The sequence below is a fragment of the Opisthocomus hoazin genome, chromosome 7 (genome assembly GCF_030867145.1).
Source record: "Opisthocomus hoazin isolate bOpiHoa1 chromosome 7, bOpiHoa1.hap1, whole genome shotgun sequence".
In the NCBI taxonomy this organism is placed as follows: domain Eukaryota; kingdom Metazoa; phylum Chordata; class Aves; order Opisthocomiformes; family Opisthocomidae; genus Opisthocomus; species Opisthocomus hoazin.
The window spans coordinates 11,777,345-11,794,498 of NC_134420.1; the positions used below are offsets into that span (position 1 = coordinate 11,777,345).

Below are 17,154 nucleotides of genomic sequence, written 5' to 3' on the forward strand. Positions count from 1 at the left end.
GTGCTGATTAGGATAAACACAGTGTTTTCCACACAGTCTGCCTGCAGCACCTCTCAAATGAAGTTGTATTTCCCCAAGGGAAATCTGCATCTGTTTGGTTTAATTTTTTCAATAGTTTGCTTGTTGGGCTACATATTAAGGCCACTTAAGAAGGCAGCTTCAAAGTGGTTTCAGTGAAACATGTCTGCTTGTCAAATTAAGACCTTCTCTGTCAACGCTGGTGTAACCTGGGGGAATTAAAGATCCAAAGAGGAAACAGAAATTTGATTTTCATCTGTCTTAAAGAGTTTTAGTGTATTTTTCTCTCCATGACACCAAACCTCCACTGATAAAGCGTTCCCATCCCCACATTGAGAAATCTCCATGTGTTTTAGATCAAAATCATACGATGAATCTTGAATACAGTCCAACTAAGGAAACATCTTTCTGTTTCCAAGTCAAGGTTACCTTGTATGTTAATGAAGGCTTGGATTCAAATTCATCATCAGAGGAAGAAGTAGAATACTCGGTAGCTTGTTTTCTGACAGGTAGGTGGTCACATCCTAAAACACAGCAACAAAATAGCCAGTGAAGCAAAAAATACTGTTCTTTAACTTATGCAGACACTTTGCACCTGCCCCGAGTTCTAATCAGCAGCACCTAGAGCAATTTGGAAATTTGGCTGACAGCATTAATTAAATTTTTGATCCTGTCAAGAACTCTGTCTGGGTATATTTGACTTTTTTTCAGGTATTATGTGCAAACAGATTAATTCCCTGAGCACCATGCATGTAGCGTGCTGTTCTGAATGCACTCAACATTCATTAGAACGTATATCTGAAGTTGGCCGTATTACCCAAATGATCGTATAAGGCTCACTATACAGTGTAATTGAATGCAAAAAGTCTGAGCCAGCTCTTAAACAAATTACCCTATGTGGCTTGTAGCATCTGGCACCCATTTTTACTACATGACATCTGCTCAGTGTAAAATAGTTGGCGTCAGAATGTCTGGTCGTATAAAAAAATCACAAATGTAATCAGAAGCAAATGGACTAAGAGAACAAGGCTTTATCACACAGCCTCATGCAACATAAATATTTCATTAATTATGTCTAAACAAACGTCACTTATTTTTCTGCTTTAGGAATATTATCACATCATTGAACTGTTGATTAAAATGCCATAATAAGTCAGGAAAATCCATACATCACAACAATGCACTCCATAAGGAAAACTCAAAGCCTGCCTTTGGAAGAAGCATGCTTTCAGAATTATAAATTAAATTACATTTAATTGCAGCAATTTTATAATGCCTGTTTTTTCAGCATCTTGTTTCAGCTGGGTGTAAATATTTGAATTTCTTCTTAATTTGTCTAATTCATAGCTTCATTCTCTTTATTTCAGAAAATAAAACTGCTTTTGGAACATCTGTCTCTATGCTTCAACCTGCTACAGGGTTAATGATTAACAGCTGGGAAACGTCTTGGAAATGTACATTATTTAAAGCTAACAGTGCCATTTTTCTTCCTATCTGTGAGGTAACAGTTGGCTTTCTGTGTGAATGTTCCATTCAGATTAAAATCACTTCCCTTTCTCCACGTGTAAATGTTTCTTCTTTACATTGTCCTGGATCCCAGTCCTGAAGCAGGACTTCTGTCTGAAAACCTAACTTAAAATCCGGATCCATGAAACACATTCATCACAGGCAGTATAGCAACGAAAGCAAACCCAAGTAATTTGAGGCAGAAATTCCGATTTTTCTCAGCAATCTTAATTTTAGAAGCACCCAGGCTCAGAGGGTCCAGTGGAGCAGACCTGGGTCCTGCCTTCCGATTTGCAGGACAGGTCCTTGGGCAGCAGGCGCCAGCAAGTGGCAGCGGGGAGGTGCAGTAGCCCTGGCAGAAATGCCAGGTGGGTCTCCAGCCTCCCGGGCGATTCCCCTGCTCCAGAATTGCCCAGGCTGCCACCCCACACCTCCCCGCCTCGCTGCACTTGGAGGAGGGACACAGCTCCCGCTTGCTGACCCGTCGGGGACTCTGATGGCTCACACTGGTGCCATGCACTGCCCCACGGTCCGCAGATGAGAGTGCAAATCCAGCCGCACCCCACTTCTGCCCCCGGCAGGGACAGTCAGCTGTAAAGCCCTTTCCAGCACACAAGACGGAGGAAAGCATGGGAGATATCACAGTTACTATTTCTTTTGAGGACTGAACTTGCCTGCCTTGCTTTTGCCTGTGCAACCAAAAGTTTGCAGTAACTACCCTGCAGTCAGGCTGCTGGTGAAATCAAATTCCATAATATGCAAAGGGCAAACCTTACAGCCCGGCAGGGCTGGAAACACAAACAATTACACGCTCTCTTGCTTCTCTCAGCTGTGGGAGTAAGTGGCTTCTTCACCATGTCCTCCTCTTTGAGTGACATCAATAATTTAAAAAGCGTTACAAGGTCTAGAGGAAACACAGCCTGCTGTAACACAAGGGCACCTGCCGCCTCCTCAGGGGCATGACTCGGGAGCTCTTTGCCTTTCTGGAACAGAGAGAGGGTCAATGACTTCCCCAAGGACTTCCAAGAGCCATCTCATAAACACTAGGAAGTCGATGTCTGTGCATGGAACAGATTCATAACATCCACAATGACTGTCTGCTATGGAGAGCCAGGTATTTGCACCTTGCTTTGCAGAGAAAAGCCATTTAGATTGCTCTGAAACAGCTCAGGCTTTCAAGAGATGAGGTACCCAAAGCTCTGTGAGACAACAACCACCCGACTGATCAGCAACGTCCTTCATCATCTCCACCTGAGAAGCCTACAGGATGAAGGACCACGTGAAACCACTCAGTGATGAGGCATCTGGTGGATCTGCCTGTGCACCTTGACAGTTATGGTCTCCATCACATTTATTGCATAGACATTTCGCAGCACTGACGTTCTCTGCTAATATAATATGGATAACTGAAGCATGGGCTGCTCCAAGGAGGTGCCCAGATACACACAGCAGAGTGACAGAATTGCGATGAGAATGCAGGTTTTTGGCTCCCAGATGTGTGGTCCTGCCATGTTCCACGGGACAGTGCCTTTCTTTCAACATGAAAAGGGCAGCCACTCAGTGCTCTGCTCAACTATCTTTGACTATTTCCTTGTAGGAGAGACCAGAAATATTGTTTAAAGTGTACCCCAGATGCAAATTTCAACTTCAAGACAACTATAACAAACACAATAAGAAATAACCTCACTGAATGAGCTTGCTCTATGCAGAGCTAGAGAAAAATGCCACAAGTTTATTCCATTTAAAAACAAAACAAACAAACAAAAAACCCCACACCATCAAAGACCACTCTCCTGTATTACAGCATCTACATGTACTACTACAGATGACTGAGCATTAATCTTTCCCATCTCCAAAGCCGATGCATAGGCAGAATTTAGCCACCAGCTGTGAGGATTTGGAAGAGGCATTCACACTTAAAAATGTTCAACTTTGAGACTTTTACACTTACCAGGTCAACTGAAGCTGAAACTTAGAACTGCAATAGTAAAGTTAGATAATAATAATCCATCTACTCCAAAAACATCAAGCCTTTAAAGTTTGATAGCTACAGAGATCTCAAAAATATATGCAGTTTTTCCAAATATTAACTCAACTCTTCTAGACTTGGGCTTTCACTTTCCTGCCATCTAATTCTTTCAAAATAGGAGTAATTTATTACTTATTTCTTAAGTACTCTAGGATTTCCCTAACTCTCAAATTAACATTTGTTATACTACAGCTTTTCCTCCCCAGCTGATGCAAATTTGGATGGGAATGGTCAGCCATGGTTTTAGTGCGTAATTATAAAGGGAAAAGGAATAAATATTTCTGAAATCTTTCGTGATCTATTCTTGATTTCTACCTCACAGTAACTACTAGCAGTTTGGTCGAGAGACCTTTCTAGTACACCTGATTTACAGTTATCAAATCACAGGAAACAGAGTATTAATTATTATTGTTATTAATTGTTATTGAATATGACAGTGTCACAGAATATGCTTCAAAGCACAAAGTTGGAGGAAATCTCCAATTCTTGGTATTGGGACTTAGGATCCTAATGTATGTATGTTGTAAGAGATATGAAAAACTACATCCGTAAAATTAAAATTCCTTCCTATGGTCAGTTCTTTACAGCTTGGTAATCCAAGGGTGAGTCTCAAAGACACTTTGCTTTGGCCTAAGCAAGCTACCACTAAATGCTATCATCAGTGGTAAAACCCTTGCTGTATTCAGAGGGATCAACTGGACCAAAGTCCACTGCTTTTGGGAACCCCTCTCAACATACAAACGTAAGATATGGGTTTTCCCAGGAAACTTGAGTTCCCCTGAACAAAGAGGGAGGTGTCATATGAAAAGGTTAAGAAGATGATAGCTTCTGTTAGACAGGGGAACACTACTGATTGTCCTGGAGATACACAGGGAAAACCACCACTGCTGTCACTCTGCATGCCACAGCCCACCTCCCTTTCCTGGGGTGTTTCTGTGTCACAGTAACTACTGTAGTCTAAATACACAGAAAATCTTAGAACAGGAATTATTTTTATAACAGACTTTTTTTTTTTTTAACATAATATTATATTTATCTGTTGGCTTCCTCTGTAAGTGTCCAAGATTGCGTATTTTCATAAGGTCGTTTGAGTTAATCATGACCATTTCAAGTACTTAGTGTTTTATAAAACAGAAAGGCAAAGCTACACATATCTCTTGGGGCACTGGTGTCCCAAACCAGACAGGAATTGGCATGAGGTAGGAGATGAAAAGAAAGGCAGTAGAACTTGAGAGTGGGCTTGGCTATTTGGCTTCACATCTCTGCTTCTTCACAGCTTTCTCATGTGACATGTAGTTTAATCTTGTAGTGCCTCCGTTTCCCTTCTAAAATATGAGATATCAGTGCCCTAGCTGACAGGAATATTGCAAACGCACAGACTTTCAGTGGTACAAAGATGCAGTAATGGGAACGATGTATGAACCCAAAATATTTGCAAGTAATCCCTTTTCAATCTAAAAGTGCACAAAACCAAAAAAGTGAGCTCATAACAGGTCTAATTTTCTCATCGGCTGAAATAGTCGCTCTGTTTAATGATGTGAGCCATGTAAACAACACAGAGTTATAACAACTCCCATCTAATCTAAGGGACGATTCTAAGGATGTTATCACATGATTCTTACTCTGTCAGAGACAGAGCTATTCCTCCCACATCTCCATCACTATCAAGAAGCAATTCCCAAGCCCCAAACACCTGCCAATAAATAACCAACCACTTTCGTGGGCTGGTCTTCAGAAGGTCTAAGTCAAAAGTAACCTATCCCCAGCATCCACTACTGCGTCTCTTTACAAACAGCGCTGACTGCAACTGTCTCAGACAACCTGGCTTACATCTCTTTTTACTGTTGTTTTTCTGTGGTATTAATGATTTTTAGTATCTATAACTAACATGGCACTTTGGCATTTTTTTGAATTTCAAAAGGGCAAGTAGGCTTAGGAGAGAACAGTTAACCATCTGATTGATCAGTTTTATTGACCAAGTTTTGGGATTTTAACTGCAGGTTGGAGCACAAAGGAGGAATCAAAGGACAAAAGCCTCAAAGATATTTGTGCAGTAAATCAAAAATCTGGAAATGCACCTATAAACCCCAGTGTGGCTATTTGGGGACATTTTTATATTCTACAGGAAAACTTAAATAGTATTTTATTTTTTCAAAACTAATTCTCACTGAAATCAGTGCATGAACCCACACTACTTCAGCAGAATTTGTCCTAGGTCCCACACAGGTAGTCTGTGCAGCCAGACGTCCGCGCAGCCAGACGTCCGCGCAGCATAAAATTTCCAGGTGGCTCTGAGAAATAGGTCTTATAAAACAGAAAGAAAGTGTTCACCAGAAAGCCTTTGGACCCGGTCTGGACATCAGGAGCTGGAATGACCCGTATAGAAGGTGTAACTGAAGGTGTAGATTTGAGTGACAGGCAATATGCTGCTGAGTAATTAAGATCTCTGTTTCCTCATGCTGAGCTTCAGCTGGTGGCTGAACACTTGGCAGGAGACGACAGAAGGACAGATTATAGTTTTAGTCTGGACAGACACTTGGGTCTGAACTGCAGAAGTCACCAGCATAGGAAAGACATCTGGATGTGTATTTGCAGATGAAGTAACTAAGATAAAGTGTAGTGAAAAATGAACAATATAACACAGAAGTAGTTTTGTACGGCGAGGCTGAAGGTCCTTCCAGTCTGTCTCCAATGGCAGATGTCTAAGTCAATGCTATAGGCACTGGGCAGGCACATGTGATTACTTCCCTTAACACTTGACCAGCCTCCAGGCATTTTTCAGTTCAGGAGCTTTCTAAACTTGAAGTGGTTTCTAAGCATTTGGTTACTCCTCAGTGGATTCCTCTTCAGTGAGCTTGCCTAGTCTCATCTTGAGCCCATGGACTTTTATCACCCAGCTCATTCTTTGGCTCCACAAGCTAACAGCCCATTGAAGGAGAAACCATCAGCATAACGCAAGACCAACCATACTCTCACAGCACAAGTCTGTCTGGCCTCAAACAGGTTACAAAAGCCCTACTGCAAAGAGCCAAGAGGAGCATGGCCTCATTAAACAGGTTTCTGCAAGGTGCTGGGAGTAATTTTTTCTTTAAAGAAATTTTCTGAGACTCATGGTAAATTTCAAGAGAAAGAAAAATAATTACATGTAATGTGGACTAAAACTCATAATCAGTTCATGACTGAAATTTGCCAAGCCTGGGTCTCAGACAAGTACCAATATGAGACCGAAATGCCATTTTAGAGAGCCAGGCAGGACCTGGCTCTTTACCATTTTGATTTACTCAAGTATGAATGTTTGGAAAAGTTCAGGGAGCTGCAATGTTGAAACACTGAAGATGACATTACTCGGAAAATGGGTAGATCAAAGGTGCATTTTTTTTTTCTTCTGAACAGACTTTGCAATGTCTATATTCAATAATTGTAATATGTTAATAATTCCTCTTTGGCTTGCACAGCAGAGGAATGCAACACATAATAAAGCAGCATGTTTTTCAAAATATTTAAAACAAAGTATAGCATTATTCAAACCTAACAAGAACTTTTGCCATTTTAGTGGTAAAAAAACATACTAATTCTTGCAATACATCTAGTTAAGAGGAAGTCAGCTTGGCTTAGTGGGCGGGTGATGACTAGGTATAGACTCAGAAAAACCTTCCCATTTGAGACCACAGTGTGACAAACATGAACACTGACAACTCTCTGTGGCTTTAGTGCAGTCCATAGCATCCACTGGCTCAATGGGGATGCCTGGTTTTGCAAGTTGTTAGGTAAAGGATGCTCCAAGAATCCAATCTGAAAATTCAGGAATGAGAGCGGGAGTTATTATATCCATTTTAATGAGCTTCAGATCAAATCTCTTGCATACTCTGTATCTTCCTCACAGTATGCAGTATTTCTGAAGCAGAAAGGATGCAAAAAGAATCTGGCAGCTCACTGGGAACATTTCAGTGACTTCACATTTTACATACAGATTGTTATTTTAATGCTGCCGTACCCCAGCAATTTAGGTTATAGTTTGAGTTGCAATTTAATAAAGTAAGAAACAAACAGGTATGTCAATAAGATTCAATAGGTTAGTTAAGAACTGTGACTTACTGCAGTGGACCAGTAGAAAGATGGATCATGGAGAAAGACAGGTGGGTGCAGCTCTCATACCTCATATTTCATACCTGAAACTGCTGCACTTAATTCTTTCTGAGCCTATGCTCAGATTACTCCGATTGCTCTTTGTCTGACACCAATATTTCTTAGACTGGTCTGCAATTTTAATACTAACCTTGTTCTTGCAAGCAAACATGAAAATTGATGCCTTTTAATCAATACCGAAATAGACTCATAAATAGGTCAGAGTAGGTCAAAAAGGTGCTCTCTCCTCTCAAATAAAACAAGGGGATATTAATGACACCGCAAAACTCTCAAAAATACATCTATAGTTCTGTTACTGTGACAGCAGACAGAGCTGAAGAGACACCTGCTGAGAAAGCACATACACAAAGCAAAGCTTCTTACTATTGCAACCAAAGGGCTTCAGTCTCCAAGCTCCTCATGGAAAGGGTAGCAAATGTCGTCTACACTGCACTGGAGTTCTTGGTGCTTGTCCTTTTGCTTGCCCGCTGTACTCCCCTTTCCACAACACACTCAGTGTCACAGCAGCAGCTGCCCTGTACAGCATCCCACTCTGCCCCGCCGCTCCATCCACCTTGGTGAGTACATTTTCCTGTCACAAACACATTTGAACAGCAGACCAAACTTGGGTCCAGCATCCTGTGCTCTGCTTGCAAATCCACTCTGCTCCTGTAAACCAGCAGCAACTCCTAAACCTTAACCAAAAATGCATATTTCTTAAGTCTTCCTATGTAGAAAGTAACTATAAATTAAACATAACCTAGAACAGATACGTGTTTACATGATCACACACAAGTGCTTAAAATTTAAGTGCTATTACTGCAAATAAATAACTCCACTCAGGCCCTCACCTGTGGAAGGATAATGTAGCCTGTCTTCTGGAGAACAGTCCTTTATGAAAGGCAGAGATGACATGAAAGAATTTCCTTCTCTGTCACGAACTTTACTTCTTAGTCTATCAAAGAGCGACCCAAGACTACTCTTCTGTGTAGAGTCATTCAGATTGTCCTTGGAGGTGTTCTTGGGTTCTGGAGATGAAAGAAGGAGGTACTTTTCATTACAGATAAATATGTCATCCATGGGAGCCCCTGGAGGAGTCTCCTTAAAGGTAAACTTTTCTAGGAGTCCTGGGACATCCTCCATCCTAGTGCAAGATAACTTCTGAGGTATACTGGTCATCTCGGAAGGCCTGGTGTGAGGACTGTAGACTGGGAAGGATACCTCCTCGCTGTAATCCCTTAGAGACCTATTTTCATTGCTGACAGAAAAACAAGATGGATTTGAGAAAGTGCTTGCATTTCCTAAATGCTCTCCTGCCCACTCCTTTACTTTAAGCCCCTGTGGCTGAGTGTTATTTGTTCTGTTGTTGTTACTGTTCCTTTGGCCTAGAGAATAGCCAGGAGTACTGGGAAAGCTGAAGAAAGCTTGTTCTGAAGAGGCTTTGACTTTGCTGTCCGAGTCCTGCTTTAGTCCTTCTGGAGATGAGGTTAAAGGCTCCAAAATGGATCGTTTGATAACATTGGCTATGAGCCTCAGTGGTGATTTCGGACGGCCAGCTGTGTGCTCCCTGGCAACCACATCTGGACTTCTCAGAGCATCTTTTGTGTCAAATGGCAAAGCTGGTGGAGCATCATCTGCAGATAAAAGAGGCACAGGACAACCAGACAGTTTGAACACATCTTTTCTCCACTCAGCATCCTTCTCCTCTGAAGTCCACAGCACTCCTTTGTTTCGATATCCTGGACTGGTTCTACCTACGGCTGTCCTGTTTGAATCATATGACAAGGGTCGCTGTTGAGTACGAAGCACCAGCCTCTTTTTTGCCTCCTTTAATTCTTGCTCAAGCTTTTCTTCTGGGTGCCTTGTGTTTCTGCCATCTTTCACTTTCAAATCCAGAGATGACACCACTTTCGTCTTCCTGTTAAAATGTTCTGTTTCAGAGGTATATTTCTGGGTTTTGTACTTCCAGCCTTGGGCTCTGCATGTCCCAAAATCACTATCTATATCTTCAGGCTCAGAAAAATCAGCAGCCAGTGTCCCATTCCCAGGAGAGGTCTGTGGAGAACCTCTGATGCTGCTCTGAAAAGGACAATAAGGCACATAGAGATGGAGGTCTTCAGGCATCTCTCCGGCTTTGTCTTTTCTTTGAAATACTGGGCTGTAAGGTTTGAAATGTCCTTTTGTAACTTCTAGTGGTTCCTTGTAAGAAGCCAACTGTGAAGTGCATGACAAAAAGAGTATTTTAGTAGTAGAAAAATACAGTGTAGCGCATCTTTTATTTCATATAATATTTTAATCAATTCTAATCTTAACATAATACTAATAAACATAAAATTTCATTCATATGCACATATACACCCACATACATATGTAGATGATAATACAATAAGAAGAAAAGGGGTTATTCCCCCTAAAGGGCTAATATGTCTCTAGGAGTGGAGATCAAATACTACTGGAAATTTTAATAGTCTAAAAACAATGTTATTCATGCTAAGAATCTGTCATATCTTTATGAATCGTCTTTAGTATTTTCCTTAGAAAGAAACAGTCCTTTCTACAGGAAAATAAGCAAAAGCTGATCTGCTCTGTTCTCCCCTGTGTGTTCCAGTTGCATCACCTTAGACTCTCCAGAAAGCACAAAAGACCAACATGTATCCTCTCCAACTGCTTTTATAAATTTGCATGCTTACGTAGTGCAGATAGGAATGAAGTAACCCAGAAAAGACTGTAAAATGCAAGACAATAGTTTTAAACAATGGAATTAATTCTCTTTTATGATTATTTTTCCTTTGGTGAAGATTTAAATTCATTACTCTAGCCACCAAAATCTTCCAGTGATGATAGTAGCAATGATAAATGCCCATGTTATCTAGCCAGCAGACCAAAATTAGAGGGCTTTTTCCTTTTTAAAAGGGAGGTATTTTATCCTCAATGCTAGGTGATAACAGATGGTGAGAAGATTTAATTCCTGTTTGCACTTATGTGCCAGATTCTCAAATTCACATGGGTGAAGCCATTAATCTGACTTCTTGTTTCCCAGAAGCACCAGAAGTAAGGCAATAATGATTGCTCCTTGTTTCACAGTAGTATTTGATGACTAAAATTAATATTGGCCAGGATCTTAGATAGAAAAACATGAGAAACACCAATAAACAAATAAACATCCTCTTAATCCTCTCTCTTTACAATAAGAAAAAGGCCACTAAGCACTGCTTATAGAGTGGGAGCTGCATGGATTCACCTCTCGTCAAGCGCAGCATGGCCAGGCAGCATTGTGCAGCTCTGCTCCCCTGGGATGTTCCCTTCCTGGTCCTATTGTCCTGGACCGGATTTCAGCTACCACCGTGGACATGGAAGACTTGATTGTTTTCTAACACAGACCCTGAGGTCAAGCAATTTTAATCATGTTTGACCCAAGGGTGAAGACAACAGGCTAGGACACGTACAACATGGGCTGGTCCCCACTCTGCCTGGCTCCGAGTCCGGGGGGACTTGCTGCCCTTTGCTCGGGATGGTCAATCATAACTCCTGCTGCTGTGCTGCACTTACAGCATGCCCACTCTTTCTCAGTCTAACAAAAAATAATAATTAAAAAAAAAGGGCAGAAAATACATAACAATCCTAAGTCCTGGAGGAAGATGAAGATGCTCCTGAGCTATGGGAGGTATGGAGCCATGGGCCTGCTGCAAATCAAGAAAAGAAGTCTTCTGCCCACTGGATACAAGGGGTAAACATTAGACACGGACACAGCTACATCTAAGGGCTGTAATGGCCTGAAATCCCCCAGTCTCCTATGCCAGGTTTTCTGTGGGTGGCACCATGCGAGCCCTTACCTCAGCTCCCGCATCTGCTCTCCAAAGGCGGTGCTGGCACCTGCCTTTCACCCAGTGATGCATAGCAGCCAAGTGGCGTTTAGGCCACTCAGATGTGATAGTCTCTCACCCCACCACTGCTGGCATATGGCCTTGCCCAACATGCCAAGCGTTTCCATCCAGCCCTATGAGCACAAGGGCAGACCCACAGCCAGCTGGGGAGCACCACGGGACAGGGGTTTGGGGGATTTCCTCTCCTTTGGGCAGGAACTGTGGCACCAAGGAAATCCCAGCAGCAGCTAAGCCCTGTGCTGCAAGGGAAGGGCAGGGTGGTGGTGTCTGCATGTTGACTGATGCAACAGATTATCGCCTAACTCTCAGTGCAAACGAGCTCTGAATCCCACAGCAAACGTGACCTAGCCGCATGATTTGGGAATGGTTATATCAGAGCATCAAAGTCTCCTCCCTACGTAAAGCACAGGCATAACTCCAACTTTAGCTGGTTACCATGAGGACCAACACTACTTGAAAGAGCAGAGGATGCTCAGACAGCCTGCCAAGAACAGACATGCCCCCACAGCAGTTACACTTGTTTTGCTCTGCACAGTTCTCCTTCATACCTGCATTTGGGAGTGATCCTCTCCAGGACTGCTTTGACAGCTGGCTGAGCTATCCTTACAGTGTACCCCAGGTTTCTTGCTGGAGAGTAGAGGGAAACCTGCCCAAGACATAATTTTTACCATCGCATTGGTATTGGTTTTGTCTTAAATAAAGTTTGCAATTAAAGAATGAGCGTAGAAAGTTAAAGAGTCATCTAGATACAGTTGTACCTGAAGAGCTGACCTACAGTATTGAAGGTTCTGGCTTCATTCACGTGTGTGCATGCTGTGCCAAACACGTGTTGACATTTTCAATCGTAGACCTGAACTGCTTCCACTTTTTGGCTGGATGTAGTGAAGCAGTTCTTGAGTTCTGGGAAACTTTCTGGAAAACCAACCCTTTTTAGAGGGCTTTCAGGCCTTAAAAGCAGAATCAGTCAAAACAACCACCAACATTTGAAGCTTTGGGTAGTTCTGAGAAATGAAGAAAATGGATGACTTCTGACAGGGCTGTCCATCAGAATGGGAAAGAAATGAGAAATGCAACCACCCACAGGCAGCAAGGACAGAAACAATCCTGCGGTTTCCCAGGCTAGGCCAACGGGCAGCGCGCTGGGGGCTTTCCTAGGATCAGGCAAGGTAACTAATTGCTAAAGGCCTTGAACTAATACTAGTACAGACAGACTTAGACCTGCTGGAATAAAAAGTAGGGAGGTAATTTGCACCTGAAGGGAGTCAGGAGACCTGTCTAACATTTGTGCCTGTGGGAATCTTACATAATAAATAATCTTTGGATGGAACAAAAGTATCCCAGAGCCAAGATATTACCATGTCAAGCTATGACACGACAAGTATATTTATAGCTGAATTTTTAACTCCCAAATCCAATTATTAGTTCTGAAACCCACAAAGGTTCCCAAAGCAAACTTTGGTTCTCCTACATAGGATTTAAAGCTGCGTAAGGACAAAAGTAACACACCCGAGAGAGAAGACAGTTCCTGCACATGGGCTTCAGAAAAGGCAAGCCAGGGAGAGAGGCCTACTTGCCTTTCCTCTCAGTGTCTCGCCTGTTTGTTCCCAATCTTGATGCAATTTGTTATATTTGGTCAAGGACGGAGGGAAGTGATGCGTTGGAGTTCGTTAAGGATCTCCCGCAGGGACCAGCAACCAGGGGCTGACCTTTATATTCTGTCAAGTGAATTGAGCCATGGGAAAACATGAGAATTCAGAATTAGGATGAAAAAATCCCTCCATCACCTGTATAAATGATGCAGGGGGGTTTAGCCTGATCCACTAAAGCCCTTCGCCTCCTGACACAGGCAAACGTCATGGCTCAGCACACCAAGGGGAAATGCAACTGCTGCAGCAGCAACAGCCATAATTCTGATGAGGGTGTAAAACCCACAGCCCAGGGGTCTGCAGGGTAATGACACATGCCCATGGGGAGAACTACCTCCCACAATAGCTCTCATGGGCGTGCATAAGCTTACAAGGACAGGGCCTGCACATGCAAGAACATGGCTTTGCACAAAGCCACATCTTGCTGTCTTTCACAGAGATAATGCATTTCTTCCCACCAAGACACTGAACCCGTATTTGCAGCTTCACATTTAAAACAGGATTTTTAAAAAAAGTTCCCTAAGGCACTACCACAATCTGCTTGGCCCAAAAGCTACTTGAATCGACCAAAAGAAATTAAGAGCATGGTGCATGCAACGAGGAGTAAAGATTTTGAAAGGTAACATCCTGCTCTGAGACTTTAAGCCAATATAACCATGACACTGATTTCCTTTTCTTGGCCACGTACCTTGTGCTGTTTGTGAAACATATGTGTTTTGGGAAACAAGTCTGAGAAGGAGACAGATTTTTCTTTCATGTGACTGATGATCATATGAATTCTTGAAACCAAATATTAAGTGGATTAAATATAGAAACCAAGATCTACAGTGTTCCTCCAGAGAGTAAAAAAGGCCTTTATTCCGTTCCCAGTATACGGTGAATGTGCTTTACACCTCATTTTTAAGAGCATACTTGAGGTTCAGACAAATGCATGCAGTGCATCACTTCCCTCTCAAAGGTTTTTGGCTCCCTCTAGAGCCCTTCAGAGCTACAGGGAAGATTTTAATAAAATGATGGGAAAATTAATTAGCAAACGATTAAGTAATGCACTTGCTGAGAACAAGCTGAAAATGAGTCGAAATTAAGAGTGACACCACCACCCCCCACCACCACCCCCTCCCCTGACTTCTTTTCTCTCACAGTCTTTCAGTTTTTCATGTCAAGCCTGGAATAAGCATCATTTTTGTTTGACCTTTTAAAAACTGAGATCAACAAAAGCAAGATTTTAAATCCAAGCCTTTGGTGAAACGAACACTTGATGTATAAGGCAATCCCCAAATGCTGTACAGTGTCCAGAGACAGCCCCAAGACTGACACAGATACCACTAGACTTTGAGGGCACTCTGCTCTGCCTTCCCATCCCAGGCAGGGGATGCCTTTCCCTGGGTGGGACATCCCAAGCAGCTGCTCCAGAGAGGCCTCGCAGGCACAGCAAGTCCCCACGCCTTGGAGATACGGTGAATCCCAGGGAATGCAGCCGCATCACAGCCCATCTGCCTGTCCATCTGCCACAGCTGCCTCTCTGGGGACAGCCCATCACAAGGGATGGTTCGCTGAAGTTGAACTTGGCAGGAGCATCCTCTCAGGACCATGAAATAGCCCCAGGCACCCTCTACTGAGATTTGCCGAGTTATCCCAGATGCGTGGCAGCAAGGGCCTCCAAGGGACCGCAGGGTGTGTAGTGACAGTGCTCACGCACAGCTGAAGGCATCTGGCTAGGAGGTGAGCCTGGTGCCAGGAAGGACAGACGCAGCTTGTCTCCTTTTTTGAGATATAAAAGTTCATCCCACAGTGGGTATTTGCAAATAATCTTGAAGCTTTTTTGTGCATTCGAACCAAGCAAGCCGAGACGCCTCTGCTTGAACACTGGTCCCATACAAAGACAGGGATCCTACTTCTTTCGGCAGCAGAGCCTTAACCTCTCTGAGGGCAACCGGGACTCTGAGCAGCCGCACCAATCCCCCTCGTGTCCCAGGGCAGCTGAGGGCAGGGTTAAGGAGCGGCTGTCACCACCATTCCCCATAACCCGCTGTCTCCATGCCCAGAAACTGTGGCATTTAGTCACATGCACAAATCCCTTCTTTCCGCTGCTGTACATTCACGTTTAATACTTTGGGCTGTCAGCACCCCAGCCTAACGGATACGACTGCATTTCTAACCAAGTTTTGAGAGGGTTTGGGATGCTGCTAAGCTCACCCCGTTTCCATACCGCTGTGATCAATCCTGGCAGGTACCTGTGAGTCCTGAGAGGGGACTGGGCAGGCACCATGTGTGCTCGCAGAGGGGCTGCGCCAAGGCGGGCGGGCGGGCAACCCTGTTACGAGCAGCAGAGCTGTGACCAGGAATGGCTGGCTTGTTTTGGGACCACAGCCCGCGAGGAGGATTACCTGGACGCAGCCTCAGCTCAGAGGGGTGACCACACTGTGTTTCGGAAGTGAATCAAGCACAGACCCGACCGCTGTTGAAATCACTGCACTCCTGTGCAATTCCCACAGGCAGAGATGGGTCAGCCCAAACCAAGTGAAACAGCTGGAGGGCAAGAACTGGTGATGCTCATTTTCACCGGCTCACCTCTTGGGACGGCTGTTAGAGCTCTCTCCCTTTCAGTCAACCAGAAACATCACTTGTTTTTTCCAACAAAAAAGAGGTGATAGGGCACCTGTAGATGGGTGGAAATAGGCACCTCCAGGAGCATTTCTAATAATTGATACTCAAAATGTTTGACTCCTCACTGCGCCTGACCAAAAGCAATCACTTTTTGGCTACAGAAAGACAACAACAAAAAAAAAGCTCTCACAGGGCTAGAAAAAGACTTTTAAGAGACAGGAAAACAGAATACAGTACAAACAGAAGATAGAATCACTTCTCTGGCTTTACTCACTTGTTTGGAGTTTTCTCCTCCAATTCTGATACTTATTCAATGCCGCGGAGTGAAAACTGTTGGCTCTCTGCAGCGCTGAACAGGGACAGAAAAGACACACGGTCAGCGGACGGAGCAAAGCTGGCGAGTGAAAGTGGGGGAGAAAAAGAAAGGGGGGGACACCCCTCCCCCCAAGCCGGGGTGTGTTGTGTGTGTGTCAGTGCTCCAGAGCCCCCCCCAGGCCGGGGGGGTGGGTGTGTGTGTCAGTGCTCCAGAGCCCCCCCCAGGCCGGGGGGGTGGGTGTGTGTGTCAGTGCTCCAGAGCCCCCCGCGGGCCCGGCCCCGCTCCCCGCGGCGGCGGCCGGGAGGGGGCAGCGCGCACCCGCCGCCGCCCTGAGGCCGGCCCGGGCAGGCCCGGCGGGGGGGGGGGCGGGGCACGGACGGACGGGCGGACGGACAGACAGACAGAGGGGACAGGCTGAAGGGGGAAGAACGTAGGGATGCTGTAATGCAGCTGGGGGAGGATGCAGAGCTGAGACGGGCTTCTGCGAGGGTCTGATACCCCAGCAGGGGTGGCGCGGAGGAAGGTGACCCCATCCAGCCGGGGGTGGGGGAGAGCGTCAAATTGGGGAGGAAAAAGGACAAAATCCTTCAGTGACTCCTGGCCACGCTTTGGGATTTGCTGCTGTCCTTTCTTTGCCTTAAACAAGGGCTTCGTTATTCAAGGGTCAATTTAAATTGCTGTATGAAATCTCCTCTTTTCTGTTTGGATTAAAAATGCATATATGGATGCGGGGGTGGTGGGAGATGGGAAGAAATGAATGCTGATGGCTGTTTATTTTCTGCAAAACCATTTTTGTTGGTGGTTTTTAGCGCATCTTTTAGTTCTGACCTTCTCCAGCTCCAGAAAGGAGCTTGCATTTGGAGACAGACTGTTCCTAACCCTCTCCCCACCTCACTGCTAGCTATACCCTTTCCTCCTCCTGCTTTCACTGGCTATACAAATTTTAAGCAGCTACTGATGCAAATACAAATTGAACCAAGCAGAGCTCTCTCGTGCTTCCCAATGTCACCCTTGCTTAGCCAA

General features: G+C 44.2%; 1 protein-coding gene across 2 annotated transcripts in view; it reads right to left on the reverse strand.

Moving 5' to 3' along the window:
* Nucleotides 1-17,154, reverse strand: part of MICAL2 (microtubule associated monooxygenase, calponin and LIM domain containing 2) — a 136,416-nt gene that overhangs the window by 15,355 nt on the left and 103,907 nt on the right. For both annotated transcript variants that reach the window (XM_075425076.1, XM_075425075.1), the window contains 4 exons: nucleotides 16,090-16,164; nucleotides 12,111-12,208; nucleotides 8,530-9,892; nucleotides 448-542 (listed from right to left, as the gene is read on the reverse strand). In XM_075425076.1, the coding sequence (XP_075281191.1) occupies nucleotides 448-542; nucleotides 8,530-9,892; nucleotides 12,111-12,208; nucleotides 16,090-16,164 (1,631 nt within the window). The remainder of the gene's footprint in view (nucleotides 1-447; nucleotides 543-8,529; nucleotides 9,893-12,110; nucleotides 12,209-16,089; nucleotides 16,165-17,154) is intronic.